Below are 18667 nucleotides of genomic sequence, written 5' to 3'. Positions count from 1 at the left end.
TCATGTGACACTGAAGACAGGAGTAATGAGTATATTTTAAAATATATTCACATAGAAAACAGTTCTTTTTAAATTGTAATAATATTTCATAATATTACTGTTTTTATTCTATTTTTGATCAAATAAATGCACCCTTGGTGAGCAGAAGAGACTTTAAAATACATTAAAAAAATCTTACCGAAACGTTTGAATGGCAGTACACATTAAATTTTATTGGGCTTTTGGCATTTTTTGTCATAATCTCATGAACCGTCAGGAGTCCACACAAATCTGAAGTTGGGAAACCCCGATCTATAACTTTCATATTGTGAACTTAACATTGGATCATTTATTATAGATCTACTTATCCATTCAGATGTATCATTATTAGATGCATTGATTAAACTAATGTTAATAAAATAACATACTGTTAGTAAGGTAGACACTGCTCTTCTAATGTGATTTGAGCAATGAACGAACCCCACAGGAGAACCAGAACTTTCCATGTGGCATAACATCAGCCACGGCTAGTATCATTCACAGACCAGCTGATGCATAATACACACAAAAATGACAAGAGCTGGCTGAAAACTGAAATATGATTGGCTGGCTTAACAATCAGCCCTTCTGAAGAAGAACTATAGCCACAAGATATGAGTTCAAATACAACCTTTGAAGATATTTGACATTTGATATCCTTGAGCACACCTGTATATTCAGTTTCAGATGAACCCCACACCCATATGAACAAAAATTGTGAAAACTATGGTTGGTTCTTGGCCAAAGCTGCATCAGACTTATTCCAATAGTCAAGTCTACACAAGACCGAACCTTCATAAGACCAGGGTGAAGCATAAAGCATGCCTTTTTGAATCAGTATCAAGTATTCATCTTTTAAAAACACATTTACACACACACACCTCAGATCTTTCTATGAACCACATGCACACAAAACTTCTCTGGATCTGGGGTCAGATGAGAAGATGCAGGCAAAAGTCAGTGTGACCCAGTCTGAGGACATTTTGTTGGTCAATGTTAGAACTGACTAGCCTGGTAATACCAGACTCTACTACTTCACTTTGTTTCGTAGACAGAGTCTGGAATGGCATAATAGAGAAGTGTTTTCTCTCTCGCTAGGGGGCGCTTGTCTGAAGTTTAAAATCATTGGTTACCCGTAAGCCAATCAGATACGTTTAGTTATGACGTATGTTATGCGCCTGTACAGCCGCAACGACGCACAGACATCATGCATCGAACTCAAATCTGTTTAAAGATTTAAAGACTTAAAATGTTTATCAAACACTCTTCTTGTTCTGGCTTCAGTTTGAAAAAGAGTTGAATGTTCTCCATAACAGAGCGAATTGCATCCCGTGTCTCGTTTCCCATTTCCGCGGTCGTTTCGGTTTTCGATTTCTCTAACCTACAATGTAAAACTCGGCGCTTAGCATCTACGTCACGGCTCTCAGCCCGCCCTCTGTTCGTTGATTGGCCCGGCTGTTTCCAGACCGGTGGCAAACAGAAAGCTCTGACGCTGTATCAGACTGAGTACAGAAGCGAAATGAAATTGAGCGGAAGTAGGAAGTCTGATGTAGTCAGGCTAAGAACTGACATGCTTTTTTTGGTGCCGTGACCCGGATCTTAGATCCCAAAATATCTTTGCTCAGATGATAAGGGTTGAAGATCAGATCTTTAAAGAGGTCTGGAGTGCATATCATACAATGATATCACACTCTATAAACAGTAGTGTGCAAAAAATGATTTTTCCAAGTGCGAAATTAAACAACAAAAAATATTGGAGTACATTTTACAAGAAACTTTTACTATTTTAGTTTTGCTACTTCAACATTTCACATTTAATTTCAATGTGTTACACTTGCATTTCTTAGTTATTTGTGAAATTTGCTAGCAATTTCTGAGTGAAAAGTTGGTACAGGGAACACATAAACTATTAACTACAACTTTTCCCTCAATAAACTCCTAATTTATTGCTTATTAATAGTTAGTAAGGTAGTTGTTAAGTTTAGGTATTGGACAGGATTAAGAATGTAGAATATGGTCATGCAGAATAAGGCATTACTATGTGCTTAATAAGTACTAATAAATAGCCAATATTCTAGTAATATGCATGCTAATAAGCAACTAGTTAAAATAAAGTGTTACCGCAAAGTTTTTCCAAAGTAAATCCTTCACCATTTTTTTCAGCATATATTTGTACTACTGTATAGTGTGATTTAAAAAAAAAGGTGTCAATCATCAGAAAACTATACAGACAGGTTATTTCACTGTAGATGAAAATAATGAAAATATATAGACTAACAAGGTTTAAATGCAGTGCATTTCTAATGAAAATCAATGAAGCACTGTTTTTGTGTGATCTAAGCAATCAAAATTCCCTTGCAGTTGATGCATAGTTGAGTGAATATAGCAGCAACCAGAAACAGAATGAAATCAAAACATCATAAATAAGGCTTAAGGTTGTCTTTAAAGGTAATGAGATTGATGTTATAATAATGGTAACTCTTCACATTCCCGTGTTGGGTGTAGCCAAACCACATTAGCCGTGAAAGTGCCACCCATTCCCTTCCACAACTCTCTCTCCCTCCGGATCTGTTTCTCCTCCTCCCGCATGTGAGAGCGTGTACAGGGATGTCTTTCACGCCCAGAAGGAGAGGAATGTGGAATCCGCTTTTACATCTGCTTTGATCCGACCTGAACACACCCTGTCCTTCCCAACCAGAACAACATGAACACCTGAGCTTTTTTTCTGCCTCTCCAGAAGATGCTTTTACTTTTCTTCTCATGGGTTTTTGTCGATTTACCAGAAGCCCTAATTATGTGTATTTCCATTCGCTCATAATTCCCAGAGCCAGGGAGCATTAATATCTAAATCCAGGAATCAGGTTCGAATGTGATAGTCATACTGGATTTGGGGAAATCTCTGTTTAGCTGGAGATTCAAAACAGAACATCAACAGCAGCTGAGATCTAAAATAACCTATTAGACATTCTGCATTCATCTCAGCTAAAGTGGAAAACAGACGGACCTGCCAAGCGGATCTGCAAACTCACTCACAGGCTCTCCTGAAAATGATGACATGCACTTCAAAAGCGTAACATAAGATGCATATTAAAGCCCTCATGAAATCAAAATGTAGTTGCTCAGTTTGCTTTCTTAATGCACATTCTTGGTCTTACTGGTGAACGACTTATCGGCCCAAGTTATTTCAAATAAAAATAAATATTTTTCTTCATAATCTTTAATCAATGTGTAAAATCTTTCCACTGAAACCACTTCTTCTACTGAAGTCAATTTGATGCGTGAATTTTTGCACTGTGAAGAGACTGAGTTTGATAAATTGTTGCCAAATAAAGTGATTTTTTAAAATCAGTATTAAAGTATTAAAATCAGTGTTGGGTAAAGTCACTCTAAAAAAGTTATTTATTACTAGCTACTAATTACATCTTCAACAGTGTAATTAGATTACTAATTACTCTCTCTAAAATGTATTGGATTACTTATTACTTTCTAAATCCCATATCAACCTCAACCAGTTGAATGAACTTACATTTTTAATTTCAATGAACGCAAAATTAAGGCAACCAGGTAACTTCCTTTTTTAGTACATTTTTTAAACCAACATTTTTTTTTTTTTTTCAAATAAACAATATGCAATTGCATAAATTATCTTTGAACTGATCAGTGTGTAAAGGGAGAAGGTTAAATTCTGATGTTAAATCCACTATTGTTTTATATAGAATTGTTCTACAGTCTATGCAGTATTTAATGCAATTACATCAGAAGTAATTAAATTACAGAAAATTTAAGAGTAATCCCTTACTTTAGCTTTTTAAGGGAAAAGTAATTAGATTACTTAGTAATTACGCCTAACACTGATTAAAATGTAGGCAAATACTGCTATTTAATACTGAATTGTTTTCCTCATTGACTAAATAAATGTCTCCCTCTTCTGGACAATAATTAGGACATGATCATAAAACTTTGCAGGTAATTTTACAAAGGCTCAGGTATGTGAACAGCTGAGAGAAGTATCATCTTAAGATAAACATGACGCACACACCGTATCAATGACCTGAATGAGATCAGCTGACTTCTGCTTTTGACAGCATTGCCTTAGTGACATAATAATTTGCTTTCATCTGAGATGCTGATGGTGCAGATACGCTTTGAGACGGCAGACATCTGAGAACAGTTGTCCAAACACACGGTAGCCATGGCAGCAGATGAGAGGAACACACTCTTACTCATGTCTGTATTTATAGTCTGAACGCAAGTCAGAGGAAGGGCTGACTACATAGGGAGGATTTACCAGTTATTGGGAAATTACTTCATTTATTACATCAAATTACATCAAAATCTAAATTTGCTACTGAGCAACTGCTGAAAATGGGTGGAATTTTCTAAGTAAAGCCTTTTTGTATGGCCTTGTCCATGTTACTAAATAGTCATGCCTGCTGATTATTGTCACTAATAAAATGTTTGTTGAGGGAGAGAATAAATGCCAGTAGGACACTTCAGTATTAGCTTCAGTAAAAGTAAGGGAAATAAAACTCATCAGTGAAGACTCAAGACTTAATTTAAAGTGTATCAGAGTCCAATGCTTATTAAAAGGACATACATGGGCCACACATCCAGATTTTTTGGCTAAACCTCAAATTTCCACTAAGCCCAAAGCCACTCCATCCTCTGTTTATCCTGACAAGTCTTACAGACCTACTGAGTATGATTTTATTGAAGCTTTTTGTCCTGTTTTATGCCTTAAGTATCACACCTTCAGTGAGAAAGTTATAACAATGAAGTTTTAAACTGAGACTTAACACTAGATGGCGACAAAACACAATATTCACAAGAGAAAAATACATACATTGTGCATTTAAAGATGGTGTAGTATTTCAACTATACCTTCTTGTGAAATACCACGCATAACTTTCCTACTGTACTTCCTTCCACTGAAAAAGCGTGACTTTGACAGAACTCACAGCAAACAACAAAATTCAACTAAGTGATCTGCCATTTTTTCTAATCCACCATCAGAAACACGCTTGTGAATCAATCATTTTGCATGTTCAGTTTTGCTGACATCCAATTGGCCGCCTTGTCTATTAAGGGCGGGGTTATGGATCCTTTTGATTGAATGGATGGGAGTTGGATAGAGTTGATCAAAATGTAAAAAAATGCTTACAACATATATATTATCTTTACACTCTTAAAAATATAGGTTCTTTATTGTATCTATGGTTCAATGAAGAACATTCAACATCCATGGAAACTTTTAATAGCAAAAAAGTTTCTTAATAGTGGAAAAGAGTTCTTTAGATTTTTTAAAATGTTGTTCACACTACAAAAAAAAAAAAAAAAAAAAAAAATTATATATATTCTTTTAATATATATATTTATATATAATATATTTATATATATATATATATATATATATATATATATATATATATATATATATATATATATATATATATATATATATATATATATATATATATATATATATATATATATATATATATATTCTTTTAAGAACTGTTTACTGATAGCTTCTTTGGAGAACCAAAATGGTTCTTCTATCTGTGGCATCCCTGCCAAAAGAAAAAAAGAAAAAAAAAACCTCCCTATTTATAAGAGTGTATTTGCATTTAGAAACTGTGCATTCTGTGTCAAATATATTATAAACTGTGCAATACGTGTAGTATGCTATTTTAAACATAATATAAACTTTATTTAAAGGATTAGTTCACTTCAGAATTAAAATTTCCTGATAATTTACTCACCCCCATGTCATCCACATAAAGATGTTTATATCTTTCTTTCTTCAGTTGAAAAGAAATTAAGGTTTTGAGGAAAACATTCCAGAATTTTTCTCCATATAGTGGACTTCAATGGACCCCAAATGGTTGAAGGTCAAAATTACAGTTTCAGTGCAGCTTCAAAGTGTTCTACACAATCCCAGATTAGAGTCTTATCTAGAGAAAAAAAAATGATAACCACAAATGCTCGTCTTGCACTGCGATGCTCCACGCATTAATCACGTTGAAAAGGTCACACGTGATGTAGGTGGAATTATTGCGGTAGGGCGAAAAACTCTCTTCCAACTTGTCCAAAATCATTATTGTTTTACCTTTTTTTGCGTAAAGGCCGTTTGACTTAGTTTTTGCAGGTTCACTTTGTGAACACAGGATCGATACTTCCTCCTACGTCGCGTGACCTTTCTAACGTGATTACGTAATGCGTGGCACATCACAGAGCAGTGCAAGATGAGCATTTGTGGATAAAAAGTATATACATTTTTATTTTTTAATTTTTTTGAAAATGAACAATCATTTTGCTAGGTAAGACCCTTATTCCTCGTCTGGGATCATGTAGAGCTCTTTGAAGCTGCACTGAAACTGACATTTGGACCTTCAACCCGTTGGTAGCTGTTGAAGTCCACTATATGGAGAAAAATCCTGGAATGTTTTCCTCAAAAACTTGATTTCTTTTCGACTGAAAAAAGAAAGACATAAACATCTTGGATGACATGGGAGTGAGTAAATTATCAGGAATTTTTTTCTTTAAGTGAAAATAAAATCTAAATATTAATCAGGTCATAAAAACTATGTAGAATAATCAAACAATAATTAGATTAAATTACACTACCTGTAGCTTACAAGCAAAAGTGCGTGCATGTTTTTCCTCATGTACTGAGGTAGAGCCGTGTGCAGTGAGAGCACATATCACATTACATAACAAACTGGCACCAGACTGCCAAAGTGAAGTGATTTAAGTGATTTAGAATCTCATCAGCAAGATTAAGATAATTAAACCAACCAGACATTACATAACAGTCAATGATGTGAATAAAAATACACAGCACTGATGTGATTAAGTGAAAATCCTCCAGTGAAGAGGAGGAGGAACTGAGAGAGGCATGTTTGTGCCACGCCTGCTCAGTATCAAACTCCTGCCAGCCATTTTCAAACACTTACCAACACAACACATCTTGGTGTACAAGAACTGAAGTTGTTGTCTATAACTTCTCTGGGGAATAATTCCATCACTGCAACAGCTATAGAGTGTAAAACATCCTGAGACGTCGCAGGGGTCTCCTGCAGTCATTCTTAAAGACGGCAAATGATTTCCCACGCTTCCCATGACCTCAGTCATGGGCAATAATGAAGTTAAAAGGCCTCCATTACCCAATAGCAAAGCTGCCTGGGTCATCTATCTGTCACCAAAGAATGGCTAACATACCAACAAAAATGACATGAAACTTTGCAAATGAAAGTGTTAAAGATTCAGCAATTTATAAGAGGCCTAGTTAGGCCGTTCTTACACATGACACAAAGAAGTGGCAAAAAACACTTCAAACGCGGCTTATCCGCTTCATAATTCGATACTGAGCAGATGTGAGCTGAATAATGATACTGCTGTCTTCTGTAGAGCTGCTTTATAGCTCAGTTGAATTGCTTTCATTATCAATGAACTTTGTAACTCTGACACCGTTACTGAACTAAACTGAGCCGAATAACTGTCTTCTGTAGAGCTGCTTGGTACTTATTTTTTTCTTTGTTTGTTGAAACTTTTTTTTTGGTACTTCTAAGTATACTGTTTATAGTGAAATGATTGTATTACTTACTGTGTGTCCTTATAATGTTATTGTAATTTTTGTAAACTGCACTGCACAGTTTCATTGGCTGGAATGACAATAACCTCTAATCTAATCATTATATCTGAAATTACAGCTGAAGTCACTTTTGGCTTGTGTATTACCATGAAGCTGTATTGTATAAAGTGTTATAAATAAATGTGTCTTGACTTACTTTTGAAGTTCATAATGATTGTTTGATTCCCAATCACTAACAATTTAGTAATAAGAGATGATTTCCTAATTAACATCTAGACCGCTGAACTATTATGACAGATGAAATACATTCTTAAAATAAACCAATGGATCAAAAAGAGTAGAAGAGTTTTTAGAGGAATTATTCTTAAATGTAAGTAACTGTTTGAGACCCAGTTAAGATGTACCACATTATGTTACGAGTGAAGGGCTAAAAATAACAGCCAAACTAAAGCAGAAGCATCCCTTGGGTCCATAAAAAGACCATAAATCAAGCCCAAAGGACAGCGGTAGCCCCTTCATGGGTCCTGAAAGCCCAGCACAGCACGTCTCCGTATGCAACGCACTTAATCTACATGCCCTGCTGCTCCCTGAAGAACATTCAAACCATCCAACAATATCCAAGAACAAGACACCACACAGGTCTCACGTCCAGACCTCCAGCATATGTGCCGTTTACATCACGAGTCTGGAACTTTCCATTATGGCAGTTTCCTGAGAGCCAGAGTGTATATACAGATACTCTATGTGTTCTGATGGGACCATTTTTCACAAGACATTTGGGAGCTCTCCTATAGGATTATGGATTTGACTTGGAAATATATACAGAAATGTTTCTGATGTACTTTTTATTATTCATTGTACACGTGGACAATGTAAGCCTCTGGACTTCCATTTGTTATTCAAAGTTTTGATGTCATTTGCAATTCAAAGTTGTGAATTACAGTGATACTACAGCCTTGTAGATGTGTTCACCTATCCCATGATTCTTTAACTGAATATGACCAGCTTTATTCGATCAATACAGGACTTATAGAACGCTTCTCTCACTGCTTTCACAGTATCTGTTTATTGTGTGTTTATACATTGTCAATTAAAGAACACAAGTTTAATGAAAATATGCATTTAATGTTTTTATTACCAGACAATTAAACAATTAATAATTTATTAATTCAGCCAGAGACATAAAGACAAACATAATCAAAGAGCATTGATAAGCTAATGGTGTCATAAATGGAGAATGAATGAATGAATGAATGAATGAATTTACATTTTTTATGACATCTTTTATTTATTTTTTGTTAATAACTGCAATACTACTTCACCTTATTATAAATAAGTTAATTAATTAATTAATTAAATTATGCATTTTTTATGTTATGCAATCCTTTATTTTTTATTGGCACCTGCATTATCACTGCACCTTATAAATAAATAAATAAATAAATATTGCATTTTTTATTTTATGCAATCCTTTATTTTTTTTATTGGCACCTGCATTATTACTGCACCTTATAAATAAATAAACGTTGCATTTGTTATTTTATGTAATCCTTTATTTATTTTTTATTGGCACCTGCACCATTACTGCACCTTGTTTATTTGTTTGTTTGTATGCAAATTTCTATGGAAGCTTGTTTCTGTCACTGAATAAAAAATAAAAAAGCTAATTGTGACTTTTTATCTCACAATTCTGAGTTTTTATCTCGCAATTTCCTTTTTTCTCAGAATTGCGTGATATAACGTCACAACGTCACAAAATAAACTCGCAATTCTGACAAAATATATATTATGTATATATATATATATATATATATATATATATATATATTTATATATATATTATACACACTTTGGGCCACTTGCCTTTACCTGCACAGTAAATTTAATGACATCCCATTCTTAATCCGTAGGGTTTAATATGGAGTTGGCCCACCCTTTGCAGCTTCAACTCTTTTGGGAAGGCTTTCCACAAGGTTTAAGAGTGTGTTTATGGGAATTTTTGACCATTCTTCTAGAAGTGCATTTGTGAGGTCAGGCAATGATGTTGGCGAGAAGGCCTGGCTCACAGTCTCCGCTCTAATTCATCCCAAAGGTGTTCTATCGGGTTGAGGACTCTGTGCAGGCCAGTCAAGTTCATCCACACCAAACTCGCTCAACCATGTCTTTATGGACCTTGCTTTGTGCACTGGTGTGTAGTTAAGTTGGAACAGGAAGGGGCCATCCCCAAACTTTTCCCACAAAGTTGGGAGCATGAAATTGTCCAAAATGTCTTGGCATGCTGAAACATTAAGAGTTCCTTTCACTGGAACTAAGGGGCCAAGACCAACCCCTGAAAAACAACACCACACCATAATCCCCCTCCACCAAACTTTACACTTGGCACAATGCAGTCAGGCAAGTATCGTTCTCCTGGCAACCACCAAACCCAGACTCGTCCATCAGATTGCCAGACAGAGAAGCGTAATTCGTCACTCCAGAGAACACGTATCCACTGCTCTAGAGTCCAGTGACGGCGTGCTTTACACCACTGCATCCGACACTTTGCATTGCAATTGGTGATGTAAGGCTTGGATGCAGCTGCTCGGACATGGAAACCCATTCCATGAAGCTCTCTACACACTGTTCTTGAGCTAATCTGAAGGCCACATTAAGCTTGGAGGTCTGTAGCTATTGACTCTGCAGAAAGTTGGTGACCTCCGCGCACTGTGCGCCTCAGCAAGCGCTGACCTTGCTCTGTGATTTTATGTGGCCTACCACTTCATGGCTGAGTTGCTCATAAAACACAAAACAGAATCATATAACACTTTATTCTCCCCTTACAAAATAAATGCACAATGGACACAGGATGGAGAGATTGAACTACTTGGAAAGCAATAAAGTAATAATCTGTAATAAGATCTGCGCTATTCTATGTATATGAGGTTTATGATCAAACAAACAAGATCACGAAGGAGGAGGGGAGGACCTGATGTGATCCAGAGCAGTGTCAGTGACAGAGGCCACCAGCCAACCGCTAGCAGAGGTCACCTCTGTCACAACAACACCATGGACCATTCTGGAAAACAGATCCTTATTTACAGCCACTGTCACTGAAACACTGCACTCATCTAGGACGGCATTTCTCATCTGAAGGCCTCCTCCATGCCCTGCTAAGAAGCGTCTGCTTGAAAGAAGTGTCCAACTCCTTGACTATACTTTAATAAGTGTTATTTCCAAAATTTTCCAAAGGAGATCTCAAAAGTGAGGTAACAACTTTGGACAGGTTTCTATATAAACTTGTCTAACCTATGTCTAAATGTATGCATCAGACACCTGTGAGCTATCAGTGCAAACATATCTTCAACTGTAAACACACCTCTCACTTTTTATTAGGTTAAAGATTTGATACATAGCCCTGATCAGACATGGTTGAGAGGTGAGTTATAAAGGTGTAAAAGAAAGTATGCTTGCATGTGACCTTTCTAAATACGTAACAAGCCATCTTTCTCAAAGAGACAATAACATTTGAGTGGTTGCAAATCTTGCAAATCAAATTCAGAGTTTGCATAAATATAGTTTTTGGACCAACGATCACTGCTTCATGTGGTATTAGTGTGATTTTTTTTAGTTCAAAAGGAAATTAGGTAAATATGACGAGACCAAATGTTATTCTGGTACAAAGAATAGATAAAAATAGAATGTATATTTGTTCATTACTGAAATCATCAACATCTTTTCCATTATCTACAACCCGAATTCCGGAAATATTGGGACATTTTAAATTTGAATAAAATGAAAACTAAAAGACTTTCAAATCACATGAGCCAATATTTTATTCACAATAGAACATAGATAACATAAATGTTTAAACTGAGAAATTTTACAATTTTATGCACAAAATTAGCTCATTTCAAATTTGATGCCTGCTACAGGTCTCAAAATAGTTGGGACGGGGTCATGTTTACCATGGTGTAGCATCTCCTCTTCTTTTAAAAACAGTTTGAAGACATCTGGGCATCGAGGTAATGAGTTTCTAGAGTTTTGGTGTAGGAATTTGGTCCCATTCTTGCCTGATATAGATTTCCAGCTGCTGAAGAGTTTGTGGTCGTCTTTTTTCGACGTATTTTTTCGTTTAATGATGCGCCAAATGTTTTCTATAGGTGAAATATCTGGACTGCAAGCAGGCCAATTCAGCACCCGGACTCTTCTACGACGAAGCCATGCTGTTGTAATAGCTGCAGTATGTGGTTTTGCATTGTCCTGCTGAAATACACAAGGCCTTCCCTGAAATAGACATCGTCTGGAGGGGAGCATATGTTGCTCTAAAACCTTTGTATACCTTTCAGCATTCATAGTGCCTTCCAAAACATGCAAACTGCCCATACCGTATGCACTTATGCACCCCCATACCATCAGAGATGCTGTCTTTTGAACTGAACGCTCCCTCCTCTTTAGCCCGGAATGTCAAATTTGGACTCGTCTGACCATAGAACATTTTTCCACTTTGAAACAGTCCATTTTAAATGAGCCTTGGCCCACAGGACACGACGGTGCTTCTGGACCATGTTCACATATGGCTTCCTTTTTGCATGATTGAGCTTTAGTTGGCATCTGCAGATGGCACGGCGGATTGTGTTTACCGACAGTGGTTTCTGGAAGTATTCCTGGGCCCATTTGTAATGTCATTGACACAATCATGCTGATGAGTGATGCAGTGTTGTCTGAGGGCCTGAAGACCACGGGCATCCAATCTTCGGCCTTGTCCCTTAGGCACAGAGATTTCTCCAGTTTCTCTGAACCTTTTGATGATGTTATGCACTGTAGATGATGAGATTTGCAAAGCATTTTCAATTTGACGTTGAGGAACATTGTTTTTAAAGTATTCCACAATCTTTTTACGTACTCTTTCGTAGCTCTGCCCATTTTTACTTCTGAGAGACTTTGCCTCTCAAAGACATCCCTTTTATAGCTATTCATGTTACAGACCTGATATCAATTAACTTAATTAGTTGCTAGATGTTCTCCCAGCTGAATCTTTTCAAAATGTCTTGTTTTTTTTTGCCATTTGTTGCCCCCGTGCCAACTTTTTTGAGACCTGTAGCAGGCATCAAATTTGAAATGAGCTCATTTAGTGGATAAAAGTGTAAAATTTCTCTTTTTAAACATTTGTTATCTATATCCTATTGTGAATAAAATATTGGGTCATGTGATTTGAAAGTCTTTTAGTTTTCATCTTAATCAAATTTAAAAAATGTCCCAACGTTTCAAGAATTCATGTTTGAAATCTTTGAAACCAGACTATCCATTCGATGCACTGGAAGCAACTTGACAAAACAAAATCAATCCATTAACCACTCCCATTTCCCACAATGCACTGGCAGAGCAAGAGAAGGAGAGACAAGATAAAACAAGCTTGGAACTCAAGAACCACCAAGATCTTCTAATTTGCTACTGTTATCAAATCTCTTACCTTCACTTCTGTTTTGCCTCAAACGCCAGACTGCAATCACAGAGACAATGTGCACAAAAACCACCAGGGCGGGCAGAGCGGACTCTGAGGGGCTCAGTGGCATTAGGGCTGAGATAAGCCTGGATGAGGCCGGCAGTGGGAGGGAATGGGGCAACATGGGGTGTGTTCCAGATATTTAAAAAAAGACGCCAGTGCAGCGTCTCTCAGCTAAACGTGGAGTCGAAGGGGACTGAGTTAGTATCTTTCTCCTTCTTTCCTTCTGAAGGGAGTTTCCTCTACTGCTTCTTGTCATGTCTACATTCCTTCCATCCATTCTCACTGCCCTTCCCATGTCATCTTTAATGCTGAAAACACACCTGCAGCAAATGAAACTTCACTGTGCCAACATTCACAATGTTGTCTCACTACAGATGTCTTTCAACTTTAAAAGTGTGAACAGGTTTTAATATAAAATCAAATGAGAATTTATGTTAGACTAATAAGTTCATAAGCCAGTTTATTTGAACATTAAACAACACCCCAGGCTTTGCACAACCTGTTGAGTCTGAAATCAGAAGACACATCCAGTCTCTCAGGACAGACTTGTTAAAGAATTTCATCAATCCAAAGTAACGATACACCCAAAGGCAATGAAGTAATGATTGGCACTTTAAAACAACTCCCTATTTTCATATTAATGGCAATTTAAAACACAAAATTTCCATGTTCAGTGCAAATAAAAAGTCAATATGAAATCAAAACAGACTCTATTTTCTACTTTCTTAATGCATGTTTCTGGTCTTATTTTGAACAGTTTATCAGTGCAGGCAATTACTTATTTTTCAAGCCTTCTAACCATTTGGCTCCATTCTGGTATGTAACACCCACTTGGGTTGTAAATGATGTTGACTTTAAGGTCTATTGACAGCAGCTGTTTTATATAAAGTTTTTAAATTGGTTTCATTAATTGAAATAAAGTTTATATAAATATCAGATGAAAAAATTTAACTTAAACGAAAACTTGATATGTAGCTACAAAGTTACTTATAGTCAGAAGGTCCATTAAAATAGAGTGTTAGCAGATATTAAGCAGACAGTCTACTAATACTCTAGAGTTAGTTGACATGTAGTTGTAAAGTTACTTATAGTTAGTAGAATGTCTAAAGTAGATGATTGAAATGTGTTACCAAAAATATGAATACTATAATAGTATATTAATAATACTAAAATAACACTTGTTACACTGTTGATTGCCACAGGCAATAATTTTGACTTGGAGTTCATTTTAAAAAAAATGCAGATGACAGTTTTAATAGAAAGCAGTTCCATAGTAAGTCACACACGTTCGGTCATGTCATGTCATAGATGCTGTCCACAAAGCTAAACATATTGACTGAACAATCCTTTACTATTCACTATTATGTTTTGACACCAAAGCAACATTGGAGCTATGCTACATTTCTCTCTGTATTATTAAAGCATGAGAGAAGCCTGCTTTAACACTGCAAAACAGGTGGAAGCTTTTTTACAGCTCTCAAAAATAGCGCAGATACGGGACACCTCGCATTCCCATGTAGACACAGAGAATTTCCTTCTGAAATCCAACTCTCACACTGTTTTTCTACCCGCCCACCAAGCTTTGCCACGATATAACCGTCCGTCAGACCTGGTGAACGGTAACTCCTCCAGGTGTCTGGAGGATGATGAGAGAACTCACACCGCATCCAATGTGGAACGGAACAAAAAAAAAAACATAACTACCTAATCATCCAAAACAAATCTAAAACACATCACAGATGAACTGGTTTAAATATGGGATAGAATTTAGTACTCAATGTCTGAACGAGGAAGCATCTGTGTATGTCAACACGGAGTGTTTCCTCTCCCACCTCGACCACACACGCAGTCAAACGTATAGAAAAAGACACTATCAAACTGTTGATCATCTGACCTACCAGGTATGATCTTCATGAAGTCTGCGGAACAGCAAAGGCAGACAACCGGAGCAAGAACGTGACAATAAAGTAAAAGAAAGAGTCTCCGTTTGTTTGGTCGGCACTGTCCCCTTCTTATTTTTGACGGCCCATGCCTGCTGTTTGGATATGTCAGCCTTGCTCCCCGGTGGCTTTGCAATTAGGTGGGCGGAGGCTGAGGGGGTCTTGGTGGGGGTCGAGTGGGGAAGGGTAAAAGAGCTCACCGTAGATATAAATATCATGCAGGGCAAGTTACTCACACTGGCACAGTTAGAAACTGATGAAACCCACGGAGGCCAGCTTGTTCCTGGATGATGATAGAGTTATTCTATGATATTGCATCACAATCTCGGCTTTACCTTCCCTAATGCTGTCAGACACCAAGACGCCAAGTTTGGGAGGAATAACTGGCATAAAATGATCTGACAGAATGTACCCTTGTGGAAAAGAAGTGCGTTTAATTGTACTGAATGTTCCCATTTCTATAGAAGAAACAACTCCATTCCTTCTTGACTATATTGCACAATGCTGGACTCTATGGGTCTGTTTCAAAATTTTCAAACCCAGAGATCTTCCAAAGCACACGAATGCCAGGGTTCATATTTTTCCATTTTAATATGGAATGTGGTAATGAGATGCCCGGCATGACTGGAAGTCTCAGCCTCTCTCTTGTACCATATCATGAGTCTTCAGAGACCACCCATGAAGCCAGACGTATGCTAAATATAGTAACTAAATATAGAGTTTTACACAGCAATTCACTAAAATTAGCATATGGCATTGTGAATTATGGCGTTGACAGAGTGTTGATTTCATTTTCACGTTTAAAAGCACTTATGACCGTGATTAAATGCAGTATTTGAAGGCATCTAATTTGCAGGACTCGGCATGGGAATTATTTGGAAAATGAGATAAGCATTGACTGAGCAAATCTAGTAATAATTGCCAGTCTGACTTCACTGAGGCTGTTTAATACATTACAAACAGATCCAAATATGAGTGTGTCACCTATTTTGGCAAATATATTTAAAAGGATGTACACTCACAAGACAATTACTCACATCAAAAGGCTAGAAGTATTATTTCTCATAGGGCAGGTCAGAAATCTAATCACCAATTAAATACTATTCAGTTTATTTCGATAGAACCTCTTATGATCAGACACTTAATGAAATAACATAGCAAATGCATCTGCAAATAGCCTACGATTGCATCAACACACAAACAAATTCACTTTCCACTGATGTTGCATCCAAACCTCTAGGTGTCAGTAGCATAAAGTCAGTGACCCCTGTTGTACATTGAATTTTTTGTGTGTGTAGGATTTACTTTGTAATTATTTGTGAAATTTACTTGCAAAATTGCGAGTGATATCTGTGTCAAAGAAATGGCAAGTAACACATTGAGTTAAACGTGAAATTTTGAAGCAGAAAGACTGAAATAGTATGTTTTACAAGAAAACACCTTTTTAGTCTTTCAATGGTCTTTTTTTTTTTTTTTTTACAACTTTGGCAACTCATTTTTACATTGTATCCGCCAGTGGGAAGAAAAAAATTGTGTAATGCACCTTTACTGAGAACGCAATCAGAGAATTCAAATATGAGTTCTTGTGTGTCATTACAGATTCACCTGGGGGTATTTGAACCTTGTAGACAGAAAAGACTATGTGAACAACTGCTATTTCAGAGGAATGTATCATAAATCGCTTACATATTACTGTCAGTAAAAGCACAGGTGGTTTACTTAGGCATGACAGGATCTGGGACAGCTAAAAAAAATGGTCAAGGAAAAGGTTATTTATCAGCTTGCTGAATTCAGAAAGATGAAGTAGTAATATAGTTTCATGGGTTCATTATTAAAGGGTTAGTTCACCCAAAAATGTTTACTCACCCTCATGTCGTTCCACACCTGTAAGACCTTCATTCATCTTCAGAACACAAATTAAGATATTTTTTATAAAATCTGATGGCTCAGTGAGGCCTGCATTACCAGCAAGACAATTAACACTTTCAATGCCCAGAAAGCTACTAAAGACATATTTAAAACAGTTCGTGTGACTACAGTGTTCAACCTGAAGTGACGAGATTACTTTTTGTGCGCCAAAAAAAACAAAAGGCTTTACGAATCTTTTTTTTCGAATCAGTGGTTTGAATCATGCATCAAACTGCCAAAGTCACGTGATTTCAGAAAACGAGGCTTTGTTACATCATTAGTGTTTCGAAATTTCAATGGTTCACCACTGGGGGGCGTGACTTTGGCAGTTTGATACGAGCTTAAAACCACTTACTCGAAACAAAAGATTCGTGAAGCTTCAAAGCTTTAAAGCCGTTTTTTTTTTTTTTTTTTTTTTTGGTGCACAAAAAGTATTCTCTGCACTTCATAACATTAAGGTTGAACCACTGTAGTCACATGAATGGTTTTAAATATGTCTTCAGTAGCTTTCTGGGCATCTGAAAGTGTTAATTATAATATATAATATATCAAAAATATCTTAATTTGTGCTCTGAAGATGAATGAAGGTCTTACTGGTGGGGGGACATGAGGGTGAACTAACCCTTTAACATAGCTAACAACTTCAGGTCATAATGTTGCCAGGTGTAACAACATATTAAACAAACAAGCAGATGTAGGAGAGAGTGGCTCTATTTTAGTAAATATGTCAGTAAATATAATATTTTGTGTTAAAATCCAATTGCATAAATGGGTAACACTAGCATAATGACTAATACATATAGCATTAAAGTAATTCATACTAATACACTTTTTACATTAAGAATAACATACTTTAACTTTCTGTATTACGCATTAACAATGAATAAAATTATATTCATAAAGGCAAACAAGATTAATAAGATTGTGTGGAATCTTTAGCATTGACTTTTAACCAATTAGTATAAAGATGTTATTAAACATTATGCATAAACATTCCAATATCATATTTTTTTTTTAAAAAGCTGTTACTGTAGGTAACAAGTGAACACAATAAAACAAATTTTAAGACGTTAATCTGACAGGTTAAGTAGGACGTTATGCCCGCTACTTGGGCCTAAACAGAAATTAACTTTAAAAACATAACTCTAAACTTAGAAAAATTCACTGGAGTAAAAAGTATGGCAACTAGCCTGAATTTTCTCTATACCAAGAACATGGACTCGTTCCTACAAAAAGGCTCATTTCACAAGAGGTGAAGGGCCAATTATAGATATCGCAACACCAGCCAGCGATAGAATGTGTCCGATTAGACTTCTTAAAGGTCAGATTCATCTGGCTCCTCTGAATTCACTGGATGACTCATGGACTGCACCACAATCACATGGCATTGGGAACATCAGAGAGCGCCTGTCACAACATCACAAACATGCAGGAATTTCTGGTGGAGGCGGACAGAATTACAAACTTGCACAACACATTGCTGCTTGAACAGAGAACAATGCTAATGGAGATCTCACACTCAACTTATTACTGAACCACTGAAGGACTGCTGATGAATAAAGTATTGCTTCTAGGCCATTAAAGAAGAACAAAAAGGTGCTAGGCACAATAAATACATTCTGTCCTAGCTGTAGGCTAAAATTTCACTTGTTGAAAGGTTCCTATTGAAAAGTTTCATTGAAGGTGCAACAGAGGAAGAGATTCTTTTCAAAGACAGATCTT

At 36.4% G+C, this 18667-nt stretch overlaps 1 protein-coding gene across 14 annotated transcripts in view; it reads right to left on the bottom strand.

Moving 5' to 3' along the window:
• The window catches only part of plecb (plectin b), a 168421-nt gene that overhangs the window by 61094 nt on the left and 88660 nt on the right, over positions 1 to 18667 (bottom strand). For 2 of the 14 annotated variants that reach the window (XM_048154124.1, XM_048154125.1), the window contains exon 1: positions 14996 to 15204. The exons of the other annotated variants lie outside the window; for them this stretch is intronic. In XM_048154124.1, coding sequence (XP_048010081.1) covers positions 14996 to 15011 — 16 coding nt within the window. In that variant the 5' untranslated portion in view covers positions 15012 to 15204. Of the gene's footprint in view, positions 1 to 14995; positions 15205 to 18667 lie in introns of those variants that run through there. 14 annotated transcript variants of the gene reach the window in all.

This window comes from Megalobrama amblycephala, linkage group LG13 (genome assembly GCF_018812025.1).
Source record: "Megalobrama amblycephala isolate DHTTF-2021 linkage group LG13, ASM1881202v1, whole genome shotgun sequence".
Lineage (NCBI taxonomy): Eukaryota > Metazoa > Chordata > Actinopteri > Cypriniformes > Xenocyprididae > Megalobrama > Megalobrama amblycephala.
This window is presented reverse-complemented; position numbering and strand designations above follow the sequence as displayed.